The following is a 26,428-nucleotide window of genomic DNA, read 5'->3' on the forward strand; positions in this document are numbered from 1 at the left end:
AGTTCCACTTCAAATCCAAAGTAGTAACAGATCCCATTTCAAAAGTAAGTCGATACAAGATTACTGTTCACAGCAAAATGTAGTGTGCATTTATCATATTCCATACTATCCACAACCTGGGGGATTGATTGAGAGAATGAATGGCTTGTTGAAGTCTCAGTTAAACAAATTGTGAGATGGATCATTGAATAAATGGAGAGATCATTTGAATGAAGAGTTACAAATACTGAACAATAGATCTTTGACCAATGTGGAAACTCCTTTAATGCGAATTCTAACCCCAGCCTTACAGATACAACCTCATATAGCAACTAATACTATTATGTATTAGGAGACAAAACAGGAGTTTTAGCTCCATAACAAGCAACACTAGAGGCTGCAGGTCTTGATTTTCATTCTTTGAACATGTGCAGATTAAAACCAAGAGATATGGTACTCATTGAGACAGGAGTCGAGATACAAATTCCCCCAGAACATTTTGGATTGATTGCTCATTGATCTGAACTGGCACTCAAGGGTATTCAAGTTTGGGAGGAGTGATCGATGCAGACTACCAAGGTGAAATCAAAGTCATTTTGTTGAATAGGGGAGACACTGATCTGATTAAACAAACTGGAGACAGGATTGCTCAAATTGTGCTTATTCCAGTATATGTATGAATGATCAAAAAGAGGACTGCCCCAGCCCTTCTTTCCGTGCGTGGGGAGGGAGGCTTTGGCTCCACTGACAAATACCCCGGGTAGAATCCCCAAAACGTGCCCCTGAACCAGCAGAAATCATAGCAAAAGGAAAAGACAGCATTCTGTTAGTCATGAAACCAGGACAGGAAAAGTGGGAACATGTACCAGCTGATCAATGTTATTTGCGAGAATGGTCATACTTGTCTCTTTTACAGATCATCCTACGAGGTAGAATGTACGTCGCAACAATGCATCCTGGAACCACGCATGCCTAAACAATGTGGTCGGAACAACAACCGCGTTGTTACTACTAATGTCTTTACCACGAATACCTTAACAACGATTTTTCATTGTAAAGGCATTCCTGGTTAAGGCATTATTGAACGGCATGCATGGTTCCAGCATGCAACCTCCCTGGCCCCCCACCCCACCCCTAAACATTACGGTGACCCCCCCCACCCGCCCCTAAAACATAAAACTACCCCAACCCCCACCCCTAAAATTACCCGACCCCCCACCCCCACCCCTAAAACCACCCCACCCCTTAAACCTAAAACCACCACCACCCCGCCCCTAAAATTAACATGACCCCCCACTGCCACCCCTAAAACCTAAACTACCCCAACCCCCACCCCCAAAAAGTAAAAATACCCCAGACCCCCACCCCACCCCTAAAACTAAAAATACCCCCACCCCTAAAACTAAAAATGCAATGACCCCCACTCCCCACTCCCCCACCCCTAAACCTAAACCACCCCAACCCCCTAAACTGAAAATACCTGACCCCCCACCCCGCCCCTGAAGCTAAAAATGCCCCGACCTCCACTCCCCCGCCCCTAAACCTAAACCACCCGATCCCCCACCCCCCTAAAAGTAAAAATATCTTGACCCCCCACCCTGCCCTTAAAACCTAAAACCACCCCAACCCCCCACCCCTGCCCCCAAAATTACCGCAACCCCCCACCACCGCCCCTAAAACCTAAAACCACCCTAAACCCCACCCCACCCCTAAAACTTAAACTACCCCAGACCCCACCCCTAAAACAAAAAATAACCCCACCCCTTCACCCCACCCCTAAAACAAAAAATGCAACGACCCCCACTCCCCCACCCCAAACCTAAACCACCCAACTCCACACTTCCTAAAACTAAAAATACCCCGACCCTACCCCACCCCTAAACCTAAAAATGCTCTAACTCCTCTCCTCTCCCCACCCCTAAACCACCCCAACCCCTAAAACTAAAAATACCCGACCCCCACCCCGCCCCTAAAACTAAAAATGCCCCGACCCCCACTGCCCCACCACTAAACCTAAACCACCCGATCCCCCTCCCCCTAAAACAAAAAATATCCTGACCCCCCTCCCCGACCCTAAACCTAAACCACCCCAACCCCCACCCCCTAAAACTAAAAATATCCTGACCCCCCTCCCCGACCCTAAACCTAAACCATCCCAACCCCCACCCCCTAAAACTAAAAATATCCTGACCCCCCCTCCCCAACCCTAAACCTAAACCACCCCGACCCCCCACTACATAAAACTAAAAATAACCCGACAACCCCTCCCCCTCCCCGTACCTAAACCTAAACCACCCTGATCCCCACCCCCTAAAACTAAAAATACCCCCACCCTGCACCTAAAACAAAAAATACACAGACCCCCCTGCCCGCGCTTGTCCCTGCCCCCGCCCCCAACCCTGCCCCTGCCCCAGCCTCTAAAACAGCACCAGCCCCACCCCACTTACCTGAGGATGTCATCCTCCTCAGCCGACTCTCTTCTTCTGTGCCTTAACCACGCATGTGCGCAGTTTTGCACATGCATGGTTAAGGCACCGAACAAGGAAGTCATGGTTAACAAAAGCGTTGTTCCACTTTCATTGTCCACGACTTCGTTGTTCATGAGTCATGGTTAAGGCTGCTTCCCTACGAGGTGCCTTTGTGCTGACTATAGTCGGTGGAATGTGTTTAGCCCTACCTGAGTGGGAACAGGAGGGAGTGAAAGCTTCAAAATCCGAAATGATCGATCGACAGCACAAATCAACACCCCTGCTGCATTAAGCTGACAACATATGGATACATCTAGCACAGACTGTACTTAACAGGTAGGACTTCTGCATGACGAATATGAAAAGTCAATGTCATTTCCACTTGCCTACTTCCCATGCCGACTCCTGCTGGTGTTCTCCTACAAATATTTAATGGTACTAACACTGATGGGGCTGTGGAAGAAAGTGATGTACGCACTCAATTTCCTTCGTATGAATTTTGCCGGTTTTGCCAAGAAACTACCGATGACAGATGGAACAACCTGACACAGGCGATCGCTTACAATGTCACTGCAGGTGACGTTTGTTACAACCTCACATGTTACACTCAAAAGATTGGGAAGTGCCCTCAAATGTGCCTTGAAGCGTCAATGGTTTCCCATTAACAGATTTCATGGCAACAACAAGTGCTATGTCAGAGTAGAACTGACAAAGGGGGTCATTCCTACCCTGGCGGTCCGAGACCGCCAGGGTAGGGGACGGAGGAAGCACCGCCAACAGGCTGGCGGTGCTTCTGGGGCTATTCTGACCGCGGCGGTAAAGCCGCGGTCAGAAAAGGGAAGCCGGCGGTTTCCCGCCGGTTTCCCGCTGCCCCAGGGAATCCTCCACGGCGCCGCTGCAAGCAGCGCCGCCATGGGGATTCCGACCCCCTTCCCGCCAGCCTGGTTCTGGCGGTTTTCACCGCCAGAACCAGGCTGGCGGGAACAGGTGTCGTGGGGCCGCTGGGGGCCCCTGCAGTGCCCATGCCACTGGCATGGGCACTGCAGGGGCCCCCCAACAGGGCCCCACATTGATTTTCAGTGTCTGCTTGGCAGACACTGAAAATCGCGACGGGTGCAACTGCACCCGTCGCACACCAGCAACTCCGCCGGCTCCATTCGGAGCCGGCTTCCTCGTTGCTGGTGCTTTCCCGCTGGGCGGGCGGGCGGGCGGCCTTTTGGCGGTCGCCCGCCAGCCCAGCGGGAAAGTCTGAATGACCGCCGCGGTCTTTTGACCGCGGTACTGTCTTCTGGCGGTTCCCGCCAGACGGGCGGCGACCGCCGCCGGCGGGGGTCTGAATGACCCCCAAAATGTGCAAAAATGTAAATAATAGTATGTTCCGCAAGAATGTTGTGTCTGCTACTAGTCACATTAAGCATGTTAAATTACTTGTTGGATGGTTATTTTCTTGTGGTAATGTCATCTACACTTACATCCCTGCAACTACAATTGTAAGATCAGGTGTGCTTAGGACTTATGATGTTTCCATTACATTCACCATTACATACTCGAAACACAAGGGAAACAGGTCCACTTAGTGAAGACTGTGACTCTGAAATTCAAATATTATCTAAAACAGAGAATGTAACCTTAAGTCTTTCTATAGTAGGAGTCACTGGATTAAGGGTCTATAATAACCGAGTTATCAATAAATTAGCATGCTTGATTTAGCAGAACTATTACTAGAAATACAAGGAACTAGAAAAGCTGCACTGCAAAACAGAGCTGCCATTGATTACTTGCTTTTGAAAGATGAAATTCGAAGGAATGTGTTGTTTTAACTTGTCGGACTGTTCTAAATCTATCCAGTCTCACATTGGAGCCTTGCAAGAATTGGTAAAGAGGGTGAAATAAGATGTAGACAAGGGGTGGTGGGACTCATCCTTTGGTTGGCTTCCTGATTTTGGTCAGCTATGTTCTATTTTAGGTGGGATAATTATGGTAGTCTGTGTCATAATAATGCTATGCTGCTGTACACAATGCGTGCCTAATCTAATATCCATGCTTCAACCACAAAAGGTTGATTTCAAACCATTATGTTATGAGAGTCAATGGTCAATGGGTGGAGTGTGATGCTATATGGATTTAACCACTGACTCCATGTTTGACCATTGACTCCATTTTGTGCAAGTGATTAAATTTTGTGCCTTGCTGTAGTTGCAAGGCAGCGCAGGTGTTTTTCCACACAGAACTTGTTTTTTTCTTCGCGAGAACAGGGTCTGAAGATATCATGTCGGATGCGGACTCACAAGGTTGAGACTATTTTATCCAAGAAATGTACTGCTTTGCCTCAAAACATGCATGGGACCCTGGCCAACTCTTTAGCCAGTGTTTAACCCATCAAGAGATTTCATGGGAACAACAAGTGCTTTGTCAGAGCAGAACTGATCAAATGTGCAAAAATGTAAATAATAGTATGTTTAGCAAGAATGTAGTGTCTGCTGGTGGTCACATTAAGCACATTAAATTACCTGTTGGATGGTTATTTTCTTGTGGTAACGTCACCTACACTTAGATCCCTGCACATATAACTGGAGGATTGTGTCCTTTCATGCGTTTAGGACTTATGATGTTTCCATTACATTCACTATTACATACTCAAAACACAAGGGAAACAGTTCACCTTAGTGAAGACTGTGGCTGCACTTCAATTATTATCTTTAGCTCTTTAGTGCGTTTTCGAAGCAGATGAAGAACAGCCAGTTTTTAATTTCATAAACTTGTTTTAAGGTATAAAAGATGGGTCGACATGGCGGAAAGACAGGAACTTGCCAGTGGAGCCAATGCCCTGTCTAAGATCTTTTGATTAAAATCAGGGGTTTCCTGCCATGGCTGATTGAGCGTTCCCCTGTCTGGTTAGTGAGGATGATGATGTTAACCCCCATGGTGATGCATTTTAAATCTTGATTATTTAACTTAAGTATACATGCTCTGTTGGTATATTGCATATTTCTTCTGAAATCTTGACAACTTGATATCTTTGTGAATACACATGTTCCGTAGCATTTGAGTTATATACATATTCTCATATATTTGTGTGACTTTTATTTGATATATGGGAAGTACCTTAATAAATCCATTATTTAGACTAAGGCCCTTATTATAAGATTGGCGGTAAATGGCACCGACCGCCATGGCGACGGCCGCCAAAAGACCATCGCCGCGGCTAACATCCATCCGCCATATTATGACCACAGCCAGATTTATGCCACAAGAAGGGCAGAAATCCGTCTGTTGCCATACTTGTGGATGGTTTCAAGGTGGCACTGCTACCACCAGCAGCGCCACGCCAGGAAACCGCTGCCAGCTGTTTTATGACAAATAATACGGCCTGGCAGTGTTCTGCTGGTGGGCGCTGCTGGTGGTAGCAGCACCCCGTCCCGTCCCCTGCCGGAAGAGCCCCAAGATGCAGGGAAGTCAGGTTTCCGACAGGGGAGGGGGTGTTGTGTGTTTGTGGCGGGGGATGTGCATGAATGTGTGAGTGTGTGCATGATTGCGAATGTGTCTGTAGTGTTGTTTGTGTGGGTGTATGCATGTGTGAGAATGCGTGTATGAATGGATATGTGAATACGTGTCTGCATGTCAGTGTGAATGTGTGTACGGATGTGTGCGAAAATGTATGGATGCATGCATGAATGAATGCGTGTATACCTCTGTGAGTGAGTGTGTGTATGCGTGGTGCATGCCAGCGAGTGTGTGTGAAGGGAGGTGGGGGATGTGAACGGGGAGAACGTGGATGGAGAGGGGGTGGGGAGTGTCTGGGGAGTGTGTGGGGGGGGTGAGCCTCCTACCAGTGACAGGCAAAGAATTCCCTGTCACTGGTAGGGCCTACCGCCATGATTTTCATGGTATTGCGAACACCATGAAAACCATGGCGGTAGGCAGGGTCATGATGCCCCTGGTGCTACAATAGCGGCTGCCGGGCTGGAGATTCCTATGCAGCCAACCCACCAATGTCATAATGTGGTGGAAGGTACCACCAGCCTGTTGGTGGTACTACCGCCACATTATCACCGACGGCCGGGGTCATAATGACCCCCTAAGAGTGCTGCATTCTTTTGCCATTGTGTCCTCCTAGTTCAAGTGAGAGCAATACAGTCATCCCCTCTGTCATACGCATGGAGCAGAATTTCAGTGTGTGATTCTTGTTGAGAGGGGCTTTATATTATTTTGCTGACTCTAATTCTCTATATATTTGTAATTTTCCAACTGTATGCTTGATGATTGCCTGTCTAAATGCACTTCAATAGGTCAGTTTGTGTATAGTGTGAAACCATTGGTGAAAGCTAATTCTCCACTACATATATCATTTCAATGTAACTCAAACTTCAGAGAGCAGTTAAGAAATACAATAGTTACAAGTTTAGTAGCAACATCAATAGTGATGTAAGAGGGTTAACTGCCACCATTTCACATATCAGTGACACACAATTCACGGGCATGTGACTTTTGAAGGCCTAGATCCATTCCCCACAACATACAACGTGCTGTCAAGTGGGCAAAATGCTAATTCCTAGCCCTTTCCCACACATCATCACCATGCCTACCAGGATGTATGCAAGGGGTGCATACATAGGGTAGGGGCTCTGATCAAATGTTTTTTTAAGTAATGTAGGAACTGAACACTGTCACATCTCAGGGTGATTGCTGCTTTGCCTGCACGGTGCATGTGTGACAAGGAGGGTACGTCATTGGTAACTATGGACCTTCTGCAAATGTACAGAGTTTGTAACCAATTTAAAAGGTAGAGCCTGCACTGTTTTTCCATGGGATTATGTCCTGGCATTGCCATTGGGCACAACTGTGACACATGGTGGGCTGTACCTCACTTATGACACATACACTTTGTCTGTGGAGCGCGCTATGGGTTGCCAGACAAATGAAGCAGCTATGGGTGCTGAATCACTATCCAAACATATGGCCCATTGTCAGGCTCTAAGAATTAAATGGGATAATGCAACACCAAAATATTGTCTGGGTGGAGTGTGATACAATTCTTAGGTACATACGATGCACACTTTTAACACAAATCCGATGTCTTGACACATGTCTACAGCAACTCCTGATAAACATGTGAAGACTGATGTACGGGTGTATGTCCTAGGTAGGAAAGGATTTGCTAGTACCAACAATAATGGACATCTGGTTACCTAATATGCTCTGTATTACAACATCACACAGCACATAGCAATACATAGCACTCATTGTCACTCACATGCCAGAACAAGAGCAAGGTAGCAACAGTTACAAATTACCTCATACATGTTTTGGGCTCCAACATGGCAATCAGGTTTGGGATGTGCAACTATGTCCAGCAATGTCCAAAAATGTTAGTGACCCATGCAAAAAATGAATGGGAGTAAAAGTAGACATATATGTAGCATTCAGTCATGATAAGAGTTTTCTAGATTGTGGGATGCAGGAATAAATCCATACCCATGTTTAGCGGAGGATGTGGATGGAGACCTGAGAGATACCCACAGATATTTGGAAATACAACATGGGAGGTCACTTGGACACAACACAAGTGATGTGGCAGGTGTCATGTCATGTGTGCGTGGCACTCATTACATCTCACAAATACCGGCAATGTGACGATAACTGTCATGTAGCCAGTAGAAGAAGATGTGTTCATCTACAATTTACGCAAGCCACACATTGCATCCTGTCCGTGTATGACCAGACAATGTTTCTGTAGAAGATGTGTACAAAATGTAAGCAGCCTAAAGAATGGGAGCAATATGGAAGACAAAATATACCTTTCAAGTAATGCGGTAAAACATGGAGAAGGAGCACACATAGACCAATACTGACTTTGCAACACATCAATGTCTACATGTGAACATCCAACATATGTACATAGAGGGTGTCCAGGTCAGTACATAGCCCAGTCATGTTTGCCACTACCATAACTTGGTAGTTGCCCATCACATGCCAACATGACAGGAGGCAGTGACAGATAACACCATCTGTTCCCTGGCACGTTCCCAAAATAGAAGTTACAACAGAAATACAACCCCTACCAAGGTGCCCATGGAAATTGCTAAGGACATCAAATGATTAGACATGTCCAACACGTGCAAGTACCCAATCGTCTGTACATGAGAGGGGAAGACTCAACTACCGCTGAGGAAAATGTGATATCCGGGTCTGTTTGATCACAATTGTGCATGTGTCTGTCTGCAGGGGAGTGTGCAATACTCTTCTGATTACCAATCATGAAAAGGCTAGATCTCCACTCAAAACACCCAAAACCACTGCTCTGGCTACATAAACCTTTGACATTGTCAGGGGCCTGATGCATGTGCAAAGTGGCCTGAGTAAACTGGAGCTCCAGAAACCTGCCCCTTCACATACAACCATGGGTTTGTGTTTCTATACAAACTCCCACAGGAGTGGTAAAGAGTAGGCTGACATCTATACCAGACTGCAACACTGCTACAACTGGTATGCCATTGTATGTGGCAGTCATAACAAACATGATGTGGACGAATGTGAGTGCCTAGTTGGTGGAATGCATGCATGTACCACATATCTCAGCACTCATGTACCACTTAAATGGCTCAGGCATGGTAATGTATATAGGATGAACAAAAGGCAACGTACCACAAATATAAGGGCATATGTATCACAAGATCACTCACTGAAATAAATGACCTTCACATGTGTTCCGACATACGGAAACATAGTTGGCACTGATATGACTACACAGGCATTTATCAAAGTCCTACATGTGTCCATGCAGGAAGATAGATATGTGAGGTTTCACATCACAGGAATACACCACTATGGTCATATGTTACTGAAATGACACTGCACATATCTTTACACCCACACGGCATATAGCAACCTTCAGTGACACATGTGTTCATACCATCTCCTGCAACTAAGACGCATGTGGAAATATATGTCAGACGTGTAGCAGAGCATCATGAAGGCTAAACCAACAACACACCACAGAGTGGACACACATGCACATGCAAATTGCCAGGGATAACATGATGTCAGCCCAGTCCTGGTCTGCTGCATCCTCTGAGTACAAATTCCCACGGCTGTCACATGCCTTAACATGTTTTGGACATAGGCCCTCTTATATCTTGTGTTGTTGGTACATAAACAAACATAGAGGTTCAACATACCAATGTCCCTGTAAAGATGTGACAGCATAGTTACACACTTGTAGCCATACCATAATAACAACATTTCTGCATAGCCCATGTGACATGGTATGTGAATCTGGGTGCACTTCAGGCCTACATTGCAAATGTCCACACATTTCTGTCATGTGTCAAAATGTTATGATGCAAACGGCTCAAATCTATACTCTGGAATGCCAGAAAAATAACACCTGGCCCCTGAGCATCTATCACATGTCCACAGGCCCTTTCACGCACAATGGAAAAAGAAACGACGCATGATTGGAAACGTGATGCACAGGCCCAGGAAGAGATGAAAAAGGACATCCTGCCTGCATAGATGGTAGAGTGAGTCCACTTTCACTTCATAGTCTTATTGTCTGTGACTGTGTGAGGGTGTGTGGAGCTGGTGCTGTTGGTGATTTGGAGTAACTGGAGTGTTTTTGTGCTGTGTCCTGTAGCTGTTGTGTATATTTAGTCTTTTAATCGGTCTTTTGTATTGTATTTATTCTGTATCTATCACTGTATTGCAGGGTCTTTGTCTAGGGGTAGGATAGTTTCTTGGGTAGTTGGAGTAGTGTTCGGGTATTTTTTTTCTGCCAACTGCATTTGCAGTGCATGATGTCAGGGAAAGGGAGGATGGTCAAGATGTTGGCAGATGAGCTGGGGGGCTTCATGTGGCTGATACAAAATTATCTCCCCATGGAGGTGCTGGGTGGCCATGTCATTCAGGGATACCCCACAGAGGCCAGGAAGCTGTGGTGGGGCAAGGTGCTCCACCACCTGACTTGAGTTTTTGGCACCAGATGAAATGACCAGCAACTGAGCTGACCTCATCACAAGGGAGCAAGATCTTCTGGAACACCTGGGCATAGAGATTAGTAGTGCAGTTGGTAAGTATCCCATTTCCATGCCAAAGTCCATTATTTGTATGTGCAAGACAGGTGCTGATACCTGTGAGCAATGTTCCCTCAAAATTTTTTCCACTGTGTGCGGCAGTGAGAGGTCTCTGTGCGCTACAGCCAAGGATACGTGCGCCATGAAATTGACCATTCACGCGAGCGCAGCGCATAACTACCAAGATCTTTGGCATTACCCTCTCCATACTGTAACTTCGGTGCACACGCAGTGCCAATGAATACGCGGAGACCTTGCTTGCTTGCTAACACACGTGGAACTGCGTCACCGCAGTTCGTCCTTTATTTATACCCGTGCTCTGCGCCCCTCCCGGACACTCAGAGCACGTTATACAAACAGGGAGAGCCCGAATGTCTCCCCGAATACTCTTTACACATACCACTAAATCGAAAAAGGGATAATTGTATAAACATTGCTCTATGCAATAGGGCATTAAGGCAGTTTTGTGACCTGGTTGCACACCCCAAGGACATGACCATGTTAAGTGCAACCTACACCCCAGTTAGAGAAAACAGAAATTAGAAGGTTGAACCATTATGAAACTTTAATGAATGCTCTCGGAGTGCTGCAGAGGGCCGTGCACATCAAATACAGCCAGTTGTACAATTAGTTAAGATTTACAATTTGATGAACACACTGCTGATAAATGCCATGATGCCCCTGCCAAGATACAGGCTGAGAAATGTTCCTACCCCACCCACATATGGACTGTAGGAGGAGCCTCATTAGAGTTTAGACAAGTCAGGTGCCAACATTAGATGTGTGACATGTTTGTTTTTCTCGCCGGTCCTTACCATTCTTCCAGTGCTGATAAACTCGGTCTAAGTCAACTTTCCCATTAGAGAGGTAAGCCTGTGTCCTCATAAGCATATCTAGGTGACTCTCCTCTAGTGTGTTTCTTAATTTGGACCTGATTGAGTTCATGAGGCTGAATCCTAATTTGTAGTCTGCACTTGAAGCCTGAAAAGTTGCACAGACATCAACAAGCTGAGAAAAAACACTATACTGTGCAGCATTCCGCAGAGTGAAATTCACCATGTCTTGAAAGGTCCTAAACAATCAATTTTTTATATGCGCTGCCACCACATATTTATAATCATTGTACTGCCGAACAACATCATCAGGGGTGTCACAATCACACAGGACCAAGACCTTCTTATACTTTTCAACAAGTCTTTGTACATTCTCAGCCTCAAAATCAAACTGTGATTGTGTTGTTACTGTATGGAAATCAAAGATTGTCCATTCCTTCAATTCATCTTCTGGGAATCTTCTTTCCATGTGCTCACAAAGATGTTTAATGAAAGATAACATCGGCTCACTATCATACTCTCGGTCCTCTCTGCACAAAGCCATGAGATCTCTTACTGTGCTGCTCCAAAAGACAGTGTTGGCCAAGTACTGTTCCTTTATTTGAGTAATTTTTGCTCTTGCATGCTGTACAGCTTCAACGGTGGTCAAAGAGCTTTTCTGAAACAACTTGCACAAAGATGCAAGTTCACCCAGAATGTCATTTAGTGCTGCAAATGAAATGTGGTAGTTTGAGTCAGATAGTTTTTTGTAGCAATATTTAGCCATTGGGTCATTCTCCTCAACTTTTTCATGATCAAAGTATTTTAGGGCAACCTCATAATTACGCAAAAGTGCACCAACAGCAAAATGCCTTGACAGCCACTGCACCTCATTGAGCGGAAGAAAGGAGACCGCTTCACATTCAGTGACCAAAGCGATTTCATCCAGCTTGGACTTCCTTAAAGGTGAGCGGGAGAACACAGTGTAGACAGTCCTCAGTAATGTTTCCATTTCCCTGGTAAATGGCACTTTTCTCCAGGCATCATCAACTCCCAAATCTTCTCTGTGCATAACATAGTGCTGCTCAACTAGATGTGGAATGGATTGTTTGAGGCAGGTAGCAACACCATTGTTCTTTCCCAGCATCACTGATGCACGATCTGATGTGAACATGACCATTTTCATAAGATCCAGTTTATTGGCAGTGTTGAAGTCTTTTACAGCTATAGTGATAGTCTCCTCTTTGCATGCACTCAGTTTTACAATTCCCCCAAACACTGTTTTGGGCTCTGTTGATGTTACAGATCGGAACTTGAAGTAGAGGATGAGCATTTTTGTAACTGAAATATCTGTGCTCTCATCAATCAGGCAGGGATATTTGCCGTTCAACCACTTCTAGTCTGTTTGCTCTGTCACTGGCGGTTCCCGTTAGCATGGTGCGCACTCCAAAACCCAGCCTGGCAGCAGCACTTTTATTTCTCAGTGTCACCAAAGCAGATTCATGAACTTTGCTACATAGATGCGTTTCAAGTAGTCCAACTTCTAGCCATCACTCCATTTCTTCCCAGTAGAAAAGTCCCCTGCGATCTTTGCTTCTGCACATACTTTGCAAATCAGGCCTACTTCTGGAATGTATAGAAATAGCTCTTCCAGTTGTGCGCGAACCTTGCTCGGGGCTTCTGTGTCTCAGTCTCCACAATTTCTTTCAGCCATTCTTCTTTGAACAACAGACAGCATTTCTTCCTCTGTGGTGAAGCACTGCTCTCTGCAGAAGTCACAGCTTTGAGCATCAACATTTTGGTTGCAATCAGTCTGAGCTTACTGTGCCGCAAAGCCTGCAACAAAAAAAAGAGGGACATTATTTAAAGTAAGAAACATTTTTTAAAGTTGGTGTTTATGCTATTGAATGCAATCTACCAGGCAAGACTGAGCTATCTCTTGGAAAATGTAGCAAGTAATTACCTGGGCCTTTCTGTTTGATCTCACACCTGCCTGTAGATGTAACACTGCCTAGGATGTCTGCAACAGAAGAAAATAAATGGTTACAGCACATGTGTTCCAGTGTTTCTGATTTACTACAAGAAAAAACTACTAAATAATTACCTGGTCTTTCTGCTTGTAGTCACGTCTGCCTTTTCTAACCAATGTTAGCACTGTCTAGGAAGCCACAAAAGAACAAAAAAAAAGGGTTGAAGAATGTTGTCATTTTTGATAATGTACTAGGTGCATCACAAGTAAAATCTACCAAAGAATTACCTTGTTTTTCTGCTTCTATTCACATGCGCCTTTTTGTAATACATGAGTAGTGCAGTCGGAGATGCCTGCAACAGAAGAAAAGGTGGGTAAGGTGGTTAAAGTAGGTTGTCATATTCCACTGCACTTGGTGCACCACAATGAAAATCTGCTACATTATTACCTTGTCTTTCTGCTTCTACTCACATGTGCCTGTTCAAATTTGTGTAGCAGGGTCTAAGATGCCTGTACACGAGGAAAAAATGATTAAAGCACCTGAATGTTTCAATGTCTCAGTTGCACCATAAGGAAAAACTAGCAAATAATAACCTGCTCTTTCTGCTGCTACTCCGGTCTGCCCGTCCTCATCTATGACCAGTACTGTCTGAGATGCCTGCAGCCAAAGAAAAGATGGTTATCAGTTGGTTACAGCATGTTGTCATATTATAATGTGCCAGGTGACCCAGATGGGGTCCCTACCAAATAATTACCTGGTCCTTATGCTTCTACACGTCGTTCCATTCAAATCTATAACTTGCTTGGTCCGACAAACCTGTAATAGAAGCAAATGTGTGGATCATGGACGTGATTTATGTAGAGAGCCTTAGTCCCACCTGGAACGTCTACAGAATTTCCTGGTCTTCCTTGGTACTCATGCCTGGCCGTTCAAATCCAAATCTTGACTGGTTGTAATTGGAAAGAAGATATTTAGCATAGTTATAGAAGTTACAAAAATATTATGCATGACAGTTCCAGAGCAATTGAGTAGCTACCTGGGCTTTCAGTTTAGATGAACTCTGGTTCCATATTATCATCCATTTGGAAACCTACATCATGCGTTAGACCTTCGATGAGGCAGCTTTTACAGGCCTCAAGTTATCGGCTCGCCCACTCGCCATGACTAATCGGATTTTATAAGCACTTTTAGACCTACTAACCCTTTCTGGCCAGCTGACAAAAAAATAGTGTTCTGTTCATTCAGACAGTGAATGAGCAGTGAAGGTGACTTTAAATCTTGTTTTTTCTTGTATGCATGGTGAAAGGTGCTTTGTATTATTTTTTGCCCGGGAACTCCTACCTTTCATCTCATTGATGCAAGGTTGTTTTCTGCAAGCAAAAAATGACACTAATTCCAAAACGTTGGCGCTAGATGGGTCTTGCACCAAAGTATAAATATGGAGTTAGGTTTGCGGTGAATTAGCATTTAAAAAAAGGACGCTAATTCAGCGCAAACAGAGTCCTGCCTTTTACCTACACAGCACCCTAGCCTACGGGATACCTAAGGTTTACCTTAGGGGTGACATGTGTGGAAAAAGGGGAGTTTAAGGCTTGGCAAGTACTTTTAAATGCCAAGTCAAAGTAGCAGTGAAACTGCACAAACAGGCCTTGCAGTGGCAGGCGTGAGACGTGGTTAAGGGGCTACTTATGAGGGTGGCACAATCAGTGCTGCAGGCCCCCTGGTAGCATTTAATTTAAGGACCCTGTATATATGGTATACAACTCTATAAGGGATATACAAGTAAATAACTATGCTAATTAAGTATGAGCATGTTTAACCATGTTTTGGGGAGAGAGCACAAGCCAGTGGTGTAGTATTAGCCCCACAGCATCTGCAGGGCGGGGAGGGGCAAGCTCCAGGACCCCCCCCTTAGCAGAGCCAGCACTGGGGGTGGGAGGTGGGAGGAGGACTCTCCGTGTACTCTGCAAGGTGCCCCCTCAAGTTTTGTTACGCCACTGGCACAATCATTTTAACAGTGGTTAGATTCAGAGTGTTATAAGGCCATCAAAAACAAAGTCAGCAGAAAGTGGATGGTAAAAAGTGAAAAGGTCTGGAGGTGACCCCGCAGAGATGGCCAGTTTCAACACTATATAAATGTAATTACAATACATGTATCGTTTGCAGCAGAGCTGTCACTTTGGAGGTGAGGAACCAGGTTCGAGTCTCGGCGTCTGCTCATCATCCTGTGATTGTGGCCAAATCGCTTAATCTCCCCGGCATATCATAAATGAATGTGTCCTTGTGTAATGTAAGTGGTGCGTATGTAAAGTGCTCCAATACCTTCTGGGCAAGTTCTTGCTATATAAAAAAATGCAGAAAAGGACAAAGAGGTAAAAGTTTTGCTTGACAGTTCTTGGGCAGCTGTAAATAAGATTTACCAGAGCCTTTCATTCTGTGTTACCCAGCAGTCTAGTGGTCATGCTAGCACCAAACAGAAGGAGACTGAATTGCTGCCAAAGCGGGAAGCTGCAACCCAACCTGAAGGTTGTAACAGCTCTCAAACCCCGAAAGATGGCTTTGCCTGGATGCTGCAACTTTCATAAATTCAAGTGACAGTCTTTAGCTGACCCCAGATAACTGCTGCTGTCACAGGCTGGTGCTGCTGTGAAGCCTGCCACCAGAGCATATCCTGTGAGGATTGTCTTGCTTGCGAGAGCTGCTGCAGTTATCTACAGAGGAGTGGTCCACCCCAAGAAAACAGTAACCTACTAAACCCACCACATAGCCCAGATGACCACTGATGACCAAAAGGTAACTGCAGGGTTTAGCTCTACCAGGGGATTCAAACCTGGAGTGATAGAGGGGTGTGGTTGATGCAGAGACAGAGCTGTGTGGTACAGGCAGAGTAATAAGGTTGTGACAAAGAAATAAGAAAGTGAGAGAGGTGGGTAAGAGGGAACAGATGTAAAAAGAGAGGGGAGAGGTAGCAAGAGGAGGTAATGAATGAATGAAGTAAGTTGAGAGGTTATGTAGAGAGACCTGTGATCAAAAAAGATGAGGTAGTGAAAGATATTTGAAGTAGAAATAGAAATAAGGAAGACAGAGATGAAGTAGACAGGAGTGATGTAGAGAGAGGGTTGAGAGAGCGGTATAGAGAGATGGAGAGACTCAGAGAGGAGATGTAATGAGAGAGATGAGGCTAGAAGAGAGGTCAAGTAGACACAGGAGAATTGAAACAAGGTGAGATAGAGCAGTGAGGCGGGGAGAGCAGTGAGCTGCAGAGGGAACTGAGGGAGAGAAGGGTAGAAAGAGGTGGGTGTGAGAGAGAGGTGAGGCAGAGCTCGACAGAGCAAGCGGGTGCACAGAGGTGCTGAGATAGGTTGAGATTGCGCCCCTGAAAAAGTATTCATTATACTCATGTAATTTACACAGTTTCATGGTATAGAAACTACAGAAAATGCCGCAAATCATGCTTGTGTTAAATTTCATGCGATTCTGCCGCAATGAACTGGTTTGAGCAGACAATGTCTTAAGGGTGACAATTTCAAGCAGGAAATGTTAAAAACAACATTTACTCTTCACTGCTGTCTCAAGTGACTTTTGAACAAGAGGTATGCACTAGCTTTAAGTGTTCAGCCATGAAAGCAAAAAAGTGTATTTTGCAGAATTTATAGATAATATCATGCAATAATTTCCCCAACATTTACCATAATTATATTAATTTAGTAGAGAGGATAGAGACACGGAACAATGTATTTATTACCTCCTACCGAGAGGACGTTGAACAGGGAAGCCTGCAGACTTCTGTCGAGTGGAATGCATAACAGAAAAACTGAAGTATAATCTTTTTTGGGGGTTGCGGCGGTGAGGGGGGCCCTGAAGACGATCCATTGGGCTGCGTTTCCTTCCTGATCATGCGTTAATCCTCTGCACTATCTGCCCGGCTCGCGTTGGGTTCACTTGAAAGATAGGAGGAGGAGTGAGTGGGGTATATGAAAGTGAGACACGTGCAGGATGCCTATATCCTGATATTGATAGTGAGCTCCCTGCAGTACTTTCAATGTATTTGTATGGGCACCAAGTAGACCTAACTTTTGACCTGTTACCTATGATTGCTAAAACGCTATGCACCGTTCTTTACTCGCATCTCCTTTCAAGTGTGGATGTAATGTACAGTGAGCACATGATAAAAGACACATCCTTACTGACATGCTGCCATGCCTCCATTAAATTCAGACTACCAACATTTCACGTTAAGGGTGCTAGTTTTGCGATATTCCAAACTTAATTAAACAAGACGCTACATAAAGAAATAATAACCTAAACCTCACACCAACGTTATCAAAATCAGCAAAATTATAAAAATGATTAGAAGATCAAAAGAGCATATAAACCATATATTTCTTTATCCATGAAGGAAGCGCTTATGCACTAATGAGTTTTTATCTTAAGCCTGTTTTACAATTAGTGGTGCTAAAATACAGAGCTAGGGAGCTAATGAAAATCGCTAGCATGACATTAATGTTTCTTCATCAGAACTGTGCTTCAGTGTATGATAATATGATACACTCAGGGCACTTTTCACTTGATTCAGCACTCTGTAGGAACTATCAAAATATTATTTGATGTTGACGGTTTATGTGTGTTGTGTACTGCTTTGAATTTCAGCACACCATTTTTCCTACAAATCATATCGGTAAAGGAAACAGATACTGAAATATGATGTGTTTTTTAATATTGCGTTCTAAAAAGTATACATTGATAAATGTGTTGGGATTTTACCTGATTCTAAGACCTCTGCCCCGTTGCCCCTCTCCACCCAAGTAAATAGCCACTAAAACCTAAATTGCAATAACTTGTGATTAATTTCTTTCTAAATGTTTGCTCTATTTATGATGCCCGCTGCAAAAGGCGTAGCAGATTGTGAATGTTTCCAATATGTTCCAAACCAGGAATGTTGCCTCCCGTTGCAGTTACTCAATCAGGTTAGATAATGTTTGTCAACAGTCTGCACTAAATAGTAGGCATTATCTTCTTTATCTTCTTTTTCCACTGCTTCCGGGATGGGGCTGCCGGTGGATGATTTGCACTGGGCTCCAGCCCGCGAGTGAGCTGATGGGGAGGGGCCGAGAGAGGGACACGGAGACTCGCAGACTCGCAGACAGGCACATTCACAGGCTTTCCAGCTGCGGACCAGCGGGCGATCCCCCTCCCTCCCCAGGGACCGGACAAGGAGCCATAAACATGGAGGCTCCCAGCCTGCTCCCCTTCCTCACCCAGATGGACAATGTCAAAGGTAGAAAACAGGCTCCTATTCATAGCTTAGTGGATTTACACAGCAGCTGCAGAGAGCTACCACACTCACCTCATACACATACCTTGCTCCAGAGACCTGCCTTGTGCCACCTTGTCCTGCTCTGCCGTGAAGATAGTGACCTGTTTTCGCGCTGTTTATGTTTTAAACGCATCGCTGATGTACAGTTTCACTCTCTCGTGTGATGCAGGCAGTGACGTGGCAGAAAAGTGCGCGCTTGGTAAAGAAGCCTGAGCGGTGGGGGAAGGAAGGGTGCGCGCCTGCCTGCGCGTGCACCTTACAGGGAGCAGCATGTCATGTTTCAGGATCTGGACATGTCGTATGCTGCCTGTATGAAGAGTCACAGCTCCACCTTACGGCTGCCATTGTAATATACAATAATGAAGCTGTGGCAGGGCAGGTGTGCCATCTTCCCTGCACAACCATTACAAAGTGTTGTGATGCATGCATAGGGCAACTCTGTCTTGAGCAGCACAACATGAGGCCTGCGCTATGCATCATGTATGGGAGAGGGGCCCAACCCCGTTTGGGGGGCAAATATACAAGCCTTTGGGAAAAATGAGAAATACTTAAATGCCATTTTTCATGCACTTTGAATGGCTGCTGAGAGCAGGTGTTATACGGGGGAATATAAATGTACATGATGGACCCTGTGTACTCAGCAGAAGTCGTGATGATCGGTTTTGTTGCTCCTCCTGCTGAGTACATCATTTTCCTCCATATAAATAGATGCAGTTGGACCCTACCTGCATCATGATATGCCTCAATTCTCATTAGGTGCACACATGGCGGGGGTAAGGGGTGCACTGAGGGTCACAAGGACTGTAATGATGCACTTGGTGCTGCACCACTTTCGTTCAATCTGCCCCTTTGTGTCATTGGCCAAGGACATATAAGAGAGCTTGACTATGCACTGGGTCCAGAGCACTTTCCTCTTCCTCTTCCTGTAAATTGTGTATCACATATGTTAGGAATGGGGCCTTTGGGTGGCAGTGAGGTTACCCCCTGTCCAAGCAAGGACCTTCACTCTAGTCAGGGCAAAGGACCCCCTTGGTAGCTTGGCACAAGCAGACAGGCTCAACTCAGAAGCAATGTGTAAAGTATTTGTACACACACAGTAATACAGTGAAAACACTACAAAATGGACACTACACCAGTTTAGAAAAATAGGTAATATTTATCTAAATCAAAGAAGATCAAAATGACAAAAATCCAACATACACAAGTTAAAATACGAAGTTTCAAAAGAATGAGAGTCTTACTCCATAGAAAACAATGGAAACGATGATTTTGCATCAAGTACCTGGTTCGCATAAAAAATAAAGCCACACAGGCAAGCGTGCATCGGAAAAGGCAGTGATGCATTGATTCCTTCCTCGCAAGGGAGGCCGCGCATCGTTTCTTCTCTGGTCGGGTCGGTGATGCATGGTTTTTCTCCCTCGCAAGAGAGCAATGTGTAGATTTCTGGACAAGGCACCTCTGATCCGCACAGAGTTGGGTTGACTTTGACACCTAGGGATGATGCATGGAAAATCCTGCCGCATAGTGGTAGAAAACCATGCTGCATTGGGTTTGCGTCATTATCAGCAGCCGTAAGCGGGTTTTGCATGTCCTTTCTCCAGCCACAATGCATGGAGCTCCTAGCTGCGATGCAGATGGAGGGTTGATTTTAGCCGCGAAGCCAGCGGCACATTGTTTATCAGCTACGTTGCAGATGGTGCAAATTTCCCTGCATGGAGTTCTGTGCGTGGATTTTCAGCTCTTGTCTGCCAACTTCCCCTTTCAAGGGCCCAGGGACTGGATAGGACACCACTTGGCAGGGCAGGAGTCTCAGCAGAGGGTCCAGATGTTAGCAGAGGAAGTCTTTGATGGCTCTGAGACTTCAAAACAGGAGGCAAGCTCAGTTCAAGTCCTTTGGAGATTCTTCTCAAGCAGGAATGCACAACAAAGTCCAGTCTTTGTCCCCTTTCACAGGCAGAAGAAGCAACTGCAGGATAGCCCAACAAAGCACAGTCAGAGGCAGGGGTAGCACTTCTCCTCAGCTCTCCACCTCTTTTCCTTGGCAGAGGCTCCTCTTGAATCCAGAAGTGATCTTGAAGAAATCTGATTTTCAGGAGTTTTGGGTCTCATACTTATACCCCTTTCAGCTTTTGAAGCAGACATACTTCAAAGTAAAATTTCTCTGTTGTTCACAAGATCCTGCCTTACCCAGGCCAGGCCTCAGACACATACCAGGGGTTTCGAGACTGCATTGTGAGAGGGCAGGCGAAGCCCATTCAGGTGTAAGTGACTACTCTTCCCTCCACTCTAGCACAGATGGCACATCAGGATACGCAGGCTACACCCCAGCTCCCTTTGTCTCACTGTCTTGTGGGAATTCACAAACAGCCCAACTAACTGTCAAACTGACCCAGACAGCCAATCCACAACCAGGCGGAGTCACAGAATGGTTTAAGCAAAGGGGTATTTTCTAACTAACAATCTAAAAACAAACTTCACTACCAGATGTATTTTTAAATTGTGAGTCCAGAGAGCATAAACGCCATATTTATATCTTCTCTCAAAGGGAATCTGCACTCTAGTGGAGAAGTGTGGCTCAATGGTTAGAGCGGCAGACCCTGAAGCAGAGATCTGGCTCAAGACCAGGGTTCAAGTCCTGCTTCAGCCGGTCTTGGGCTCAATTCCCCTTGACCAGATAATTCTCGCCTCGGTGCCTAATCTAATTCATGGGTCCCACTCTGCAACTCTGGGCAATAGCTTGCTTAATCTCCACAACGGCCCCAACAGTGCTTGGATGCCTGGCTTCACCCTGGGGGTGCTCAGGAGTGGGTGCCTCACAGGGAAAAGCCAGGAGGGGTTCCATAGCGGTATGAGTACAGCGCCTTGAGACCCTAACGGGTGAGTAGTGCGCTATACAAGTGCTAATTTACATTTTGCTAATTTACTCTAAAGTTATTTAATGGCAGCCCCCATGTTAACCTATGAGAATGAAAGGCCTTGCAACAGTGAAAAACGAATTTAGTAGTATTTCACTGTTAGGACATGTAATACACATCACTACATGTCCCACCTTAACATACACTGCACCCTGGCCATGGGGCTACCTAGGGCCTACCATAGGGGTGCCTTACATGCATAAAAAAGGAACGTTTAGGCCTGGCAAGTGGGTACACTTTCCAATTCGAATTGGCAGTGCACAACTGCACTCACAGACACTGCAGTGGCAGGTCTGAGCCATGTTTACAGGTCTACTAGTGTGAGTGGCAAAATCTGTGTTGCAGGACCACTGCTAGCATTTGATTTACAGGCACAGGGCACCTCTAATGCACTTTATTAGGGACCTATTAGTAAATCAAATATGCCAATCATGGATAAACCAATCAATAAAACAATTTACACAGAGAGCATATCCACTTTAGCACTGGTTAGCAATGGCAAAGTGCCCAGAGTCCTAAAGCCAACAAAAACAGGTCAGAGAAACTAAGATGATGGAGGCAAAAAGTGTTGGGATGACCTTGCAAAAAGGGCCATTTCCAACAACATACATCCCAAACAATATCTAGTACCCCACACACATGTGCTGATTTAGTACCACAGGCCTGCTGCATCTTGCTGACAGTACGGGGCTGCCCTCCATCTGCACCACCACTGGCACATTCCTCAGGAACCTGCACTAATACATGCATCCTTGCACCACAGAGCAAGTGTGTCTTTGTTGAAGCATATGTCTATGTGCATGTTCCTACCCCTTCCTGGACGAAAAATATCATGCCAACATTGGCTGGCCACACAGTATTGGCAATACATTTGTAATTTCGATCAGTAAATGTGCAGGTCGGTACAACTAAATAAACATAAGTAAACTCCCAAGGCATTATTGCTTGTGTGTGTGTCTTGTGATGGCACACACATATTAGTATCTACAAACAAGGATGTATCAAAGCATTCTTCAACACTTTGGAATACTCACGCAACCCCTGGGCAGTTGTTCATCAGTTTGCGGTGACAATGAGGTAGATGTCTTCAACATCTGAGGCAGGCTCAAAGGCTATGGGTGTCACAATAGGATGGTCACTGCAACAACCATTGCATGCCCATCAGATTGCAGTATACGGTGTCATGTGGTCCCATATGGTCATGGAGGTGTAAAGCTAACAAACACCTGCACAACAATTCCAGGTATATATGGTGCAGTGAAAAGCACCACAGAAGTATTTATGGGAAAGTGATGGTTTGTATGTGCCTGGGTCTCCATTAGCTGAGACTATGGGGGTCATTCCGACCCTGGCGGTCGGGGACCGCGGAAGCACCGCCAACAGGCTGGTGGTGCTTCCTGGGCCATTCTGACCGCGGCGGTAAAGCTGCGGTCAGAAAAGGGGAACCGGCGGTTTCCCGCCGGTTTCCCGCCGGTTTCCCGCCGGTTTCCCGCCGGTTTCCCGCCGGTTTACCCCTGGCCCAGGGAATCCCCCATGGCGGCGCTGCTTGCAGCGCCGCCATGGGGATTCCGACCCCCTTCCCGCCATAAACCGCCAGGAACAGAATGGCGGGAACAGGTGTTGTGGGGCCCCTGGGGGCCCCTGCACTGCCCATGCCACTGGAATGGGCAGTGCAGGGGCCCCCAAACAGGGCCCCATAAAGATTTTCAGTGTCTGCTTTGCAGACACTGAAAATCGCGACGGATGCCACTGCACCCGTCGCACCCCTGCAACTCCGCCGGCTCCATTCGGAGCCGGCTTCCTCGTTGCAGGGTCTTTCCCGCTGGGCCGGCGGGCGGCCTTTCGGTGGTCGCCCGCCGGCCCAGCTGGAAAGCCAGAATGGCCGCTGCGGTCTTTTGACCGCGGTGCGGTCATTCGGCGGTGACCGCATGGCGGGCGGCGACCGCCACCCGCCGCGGTCAGAATGACCGCCTATGTGTGACTGACAGATCAGGTATTTGTCAGTTGGTCTGATCTACCACTATGTTGATTTGCTCACTCAGCCTAACAAGTTGATAGCAAACAATGTTGTCCATTAACTGAAATGTACAAATATCACTGAGCAATATTTTCCATTCATGTATTGTAGGTGGACCTCCACCCTACACCCTGTTGGAGAGGTCAGCAGATTTGAAGACCCCGATGCAGCCAGTTGTGTCACCTTGTGCATCATGTGTGCCAATCCAGGGTTTGGTGGGAGTCAGTCTGTTGCATGGAATGCTATGAATAATAGTTGTGCCTGACCAATGATATGATATCATTGGAGTTAGGATGATGACATCATGTCTGTTTGAATGTTGAGCATTGAGAATGACTTGGTTGTAGCAAGAGGGGCAATGTGTGCTGGTATAGATTTGTGGATATTAGGAAATGGAAATGGAATGCCTGGCTACATATTCATTGGCGTCTATCATGATAGGTGTTAGAGCAGCTGTTTATGTAAATAGCAAGCCTGTTGACAACAGCTTTTTCACAGCACTATTGACAGCAGTGTGTGCCGCACATAGCTTACACTTACTCACAAGATGGTACAGATGTAGGTTATGTATAAAGGTCTCTAGGGGGCTTATGTAGGAGACACTTACACCACAGGTGCCTCAGTACCCTTCAGATATAAATTGAGGCTGTAGTACTGCAAGGACCCATATTTCACTGGACAACAGCCAGTACTGTACACAATTAGGAGACAACTCAGCTCCAGATGGTTGTGGGAAAAGTCTATGAATTCTCAATATGGTCCTGCCACCATGATACTTGTGATGATGTGGGTCACATCTCATGTGCATATAATGTGAAAACTGATTGCATACGTGGTACTTTGATGATGTCTGACATGCATGTGCACATGATGTTCAATATATAAGAATATTGTAGCAGCGCTCAGTGCAGTGCTAAACTCACAGTGTCCCTAAGGGCACCCATACAGCCACCATGTGTGTGTTATTTTACACAGATAGCACAACATAGTACATGGTAGGGGGCATTAGTTCTGTAATGTTTAGACAACTTTGATGTGCTGGTCAGGCTTTGTCCAAACTTTCTGGGAACATTGCATTATTTGTACATGTGGGCACATCATGAGCAATGGTGTGCCCCTTGTAACATATGCTCAGACCAGGTTTTAAACCAGGACACATGAATGAAGATTTACCAAACCCTAGAATAGCCGGTGGGAAGTTTCCAGCCCCCCTATCAGATGCCCTCCACCTTGCATCCATGAGGGCTGGGCAAGCCTTGATGTTTCACCAGGGGTGTCATAGTGGTGGATTGCATATAAAGCCTCCTTTATGGACAAGGACACAGGTATTTTAGATGTGTTGGGGCACGTGATCCTCACACTTTGCAATAGCACAAATGTTGATCAAGAACAAATTAGTTCACTCACCTCTGGGCCCTGACGGTTAACAAGGGACAGCCGTCATCCCAGTGACATGTACATGATACCGTAGATGGCTGGTAGGAAATAGTCATAGATGAGGAGTGAGTTATTGTTGAGGAATGTGTGGTGGACTGCATGTGTCATCTGCAGATGCAATGTACATTATATGTGTGTTCTTCCTCCACCCAATACTGTATGTAATGCTTGATTCGCCTCATTTTCAGCTGCCAATATGACACTTGAGCAATGGCATGCACACCACAAAAGGGCTGAAAGGTACAGGCACATATTGGAAGTAGATGCTGGATACCACAGGATTGCAAGGAGGTTCCGCACGGAAAAGGCCACGGGGGAATGGCATGCATTTGCACATGGGGGACCTTCCACAGCAGCCGCAGAAGAAAAAGGACATTTTGGGGAAAACATCAGTGGTGCAGGAGGCCTCTGCAGGTCCGAGCCCCTCCACGTCTGATGCACCTGTAAGAAGCCAGACACATGTGCAGCCACCTGCTGCGGTTATGAGCACCGATTTCGAAAGGGACATGAGACAGGACATGGCCACCATAATGGCGAGACTTAAAAAAACAAAAACAAAATATTTGTTCAGGCCATGGGTTAAGTTAGTACATATGTAGTCATAGTTTCAGTTGTTATACTTTTATCTTGTCTCTTAAGGGGGTGAGGAACAATGTTTAGAGTGTGGTGTTACATGTGTAAGATAAGTTTAGAGTATGTTAGATAAGTGTAGTTGTAAGTTAAGTTAGTTTAGGTTAGTTTGGTGTAAGGTAGTTTTTAGGATAGTATTAGGTATATAGTTATTATTATTAATAATGTACAGTAAATCCTGTTTGTATGAGACTAATTTATTTCCATGTTGACTAAGTGCCTGCGGGTTCTCATGTGTGCACTGGCCAAGTTGGATGAATGGCCCAGGGTATGCTTACTGTCTTGATTTCGAAGGATTACCATGTGCATCCACTATTACCAAGGAGCTGTCAGATTAGTTGCTAAATATCCTTCACTAGTCCATACATTTGCCATCCACTGTTCCAGCCATTCACAATGTGTATGTATACTTTATTTTGGACAGGTAAGTATGAAACTTCTACTGTCATTGGTGGGGTCTTGCAGTTTCATTGTTGGCAAGTGTGGCACATTTGACAACAGGCAAATTTGGAACTGTATCCTGCAACACTGACAGGTGCCCATTACTGATAAGGGTAGCCTCTTCTGTACCACACAAATTAGTTGTACTGGTACTCCCCTCTGGATAAATTATCATTGACTTGGTCCTGAGCCATACATGCAGTATGTCAACTTCAAAGGATATCTGTTCAATATTTGTATAGAATACTCAGTAAGTTGGTTGTAGCCGATAACACCATCATTCACCTTACTCATGTTGGATCCTAGTGTGTGGCTTTGTGTCCGACAGTAATGCACTCATGTAATGATGTTCTGTACTCATTGACATGGA

At 45.6% G+C, this 26,428-nt stretch overlaps 2 protein-coding genes across 7 annotated transcripts in view; both read right to left on the minus strand.

The window, feature by feature from the left end:
* Positions 1-26,428, minus strand: part of LOC138246189 (scavenger receptor cysteine-rich domain-containing group B protein-like) — a 390,419-nt gene that overhangs the window by 126,238 nt on the left and 237,753 nt on the right. The window lies entirely within an intron of this gene.
* Positions 10,900-14,112, minus strand: LOC138246191 (E3 SUMO-protein ligase KIAA1586-like). The gene is made up of 7 exons (XM_069200528.1): positions 14,056-14,112; positions 13,895-13,958; positions 13,749-13,810; positions 13,589-13,653; positions 13,436-13,489; positions 13,295-13,351; positions 10,900-13,167 (listed from the first exon to the last, which is right to left on the minus strand). The coding sequence occupies exon 7, from the start codon at positions 12,662-12,664 to the stop codon at positions 11,600-11,602; it is 1,065 nt and encodes a 354-aa protein (XP_069056629.1). The 5' UTR covers positions 12,665-13,167; positions 13,295-13,351; positions 13,436-13,489; positions 13,589-13,653; positions 13,749-13,810; positions 13,895-13,958; positions 14,056-14,112; the 3' UTR covers positions 10,900-11,599.

The sequence above is a fragment of the Pleurodeles waltl genome, chromosome 7, assembly GCF_031143425.1.
Source record: "Pleurodeles waltl isolate 20211129_DDA chromosome 7, aPleWal1.hap1.20221129, whole genome shotgun sequence".
In the NCBI taxonomy this organism is placed as follows: domain Eukaryota; kingdom Metazoa; phylum Chordata; class Amphibia; order Caudata; family Salamandridae; genus Pleurodeles; species Pleurodeles waltl.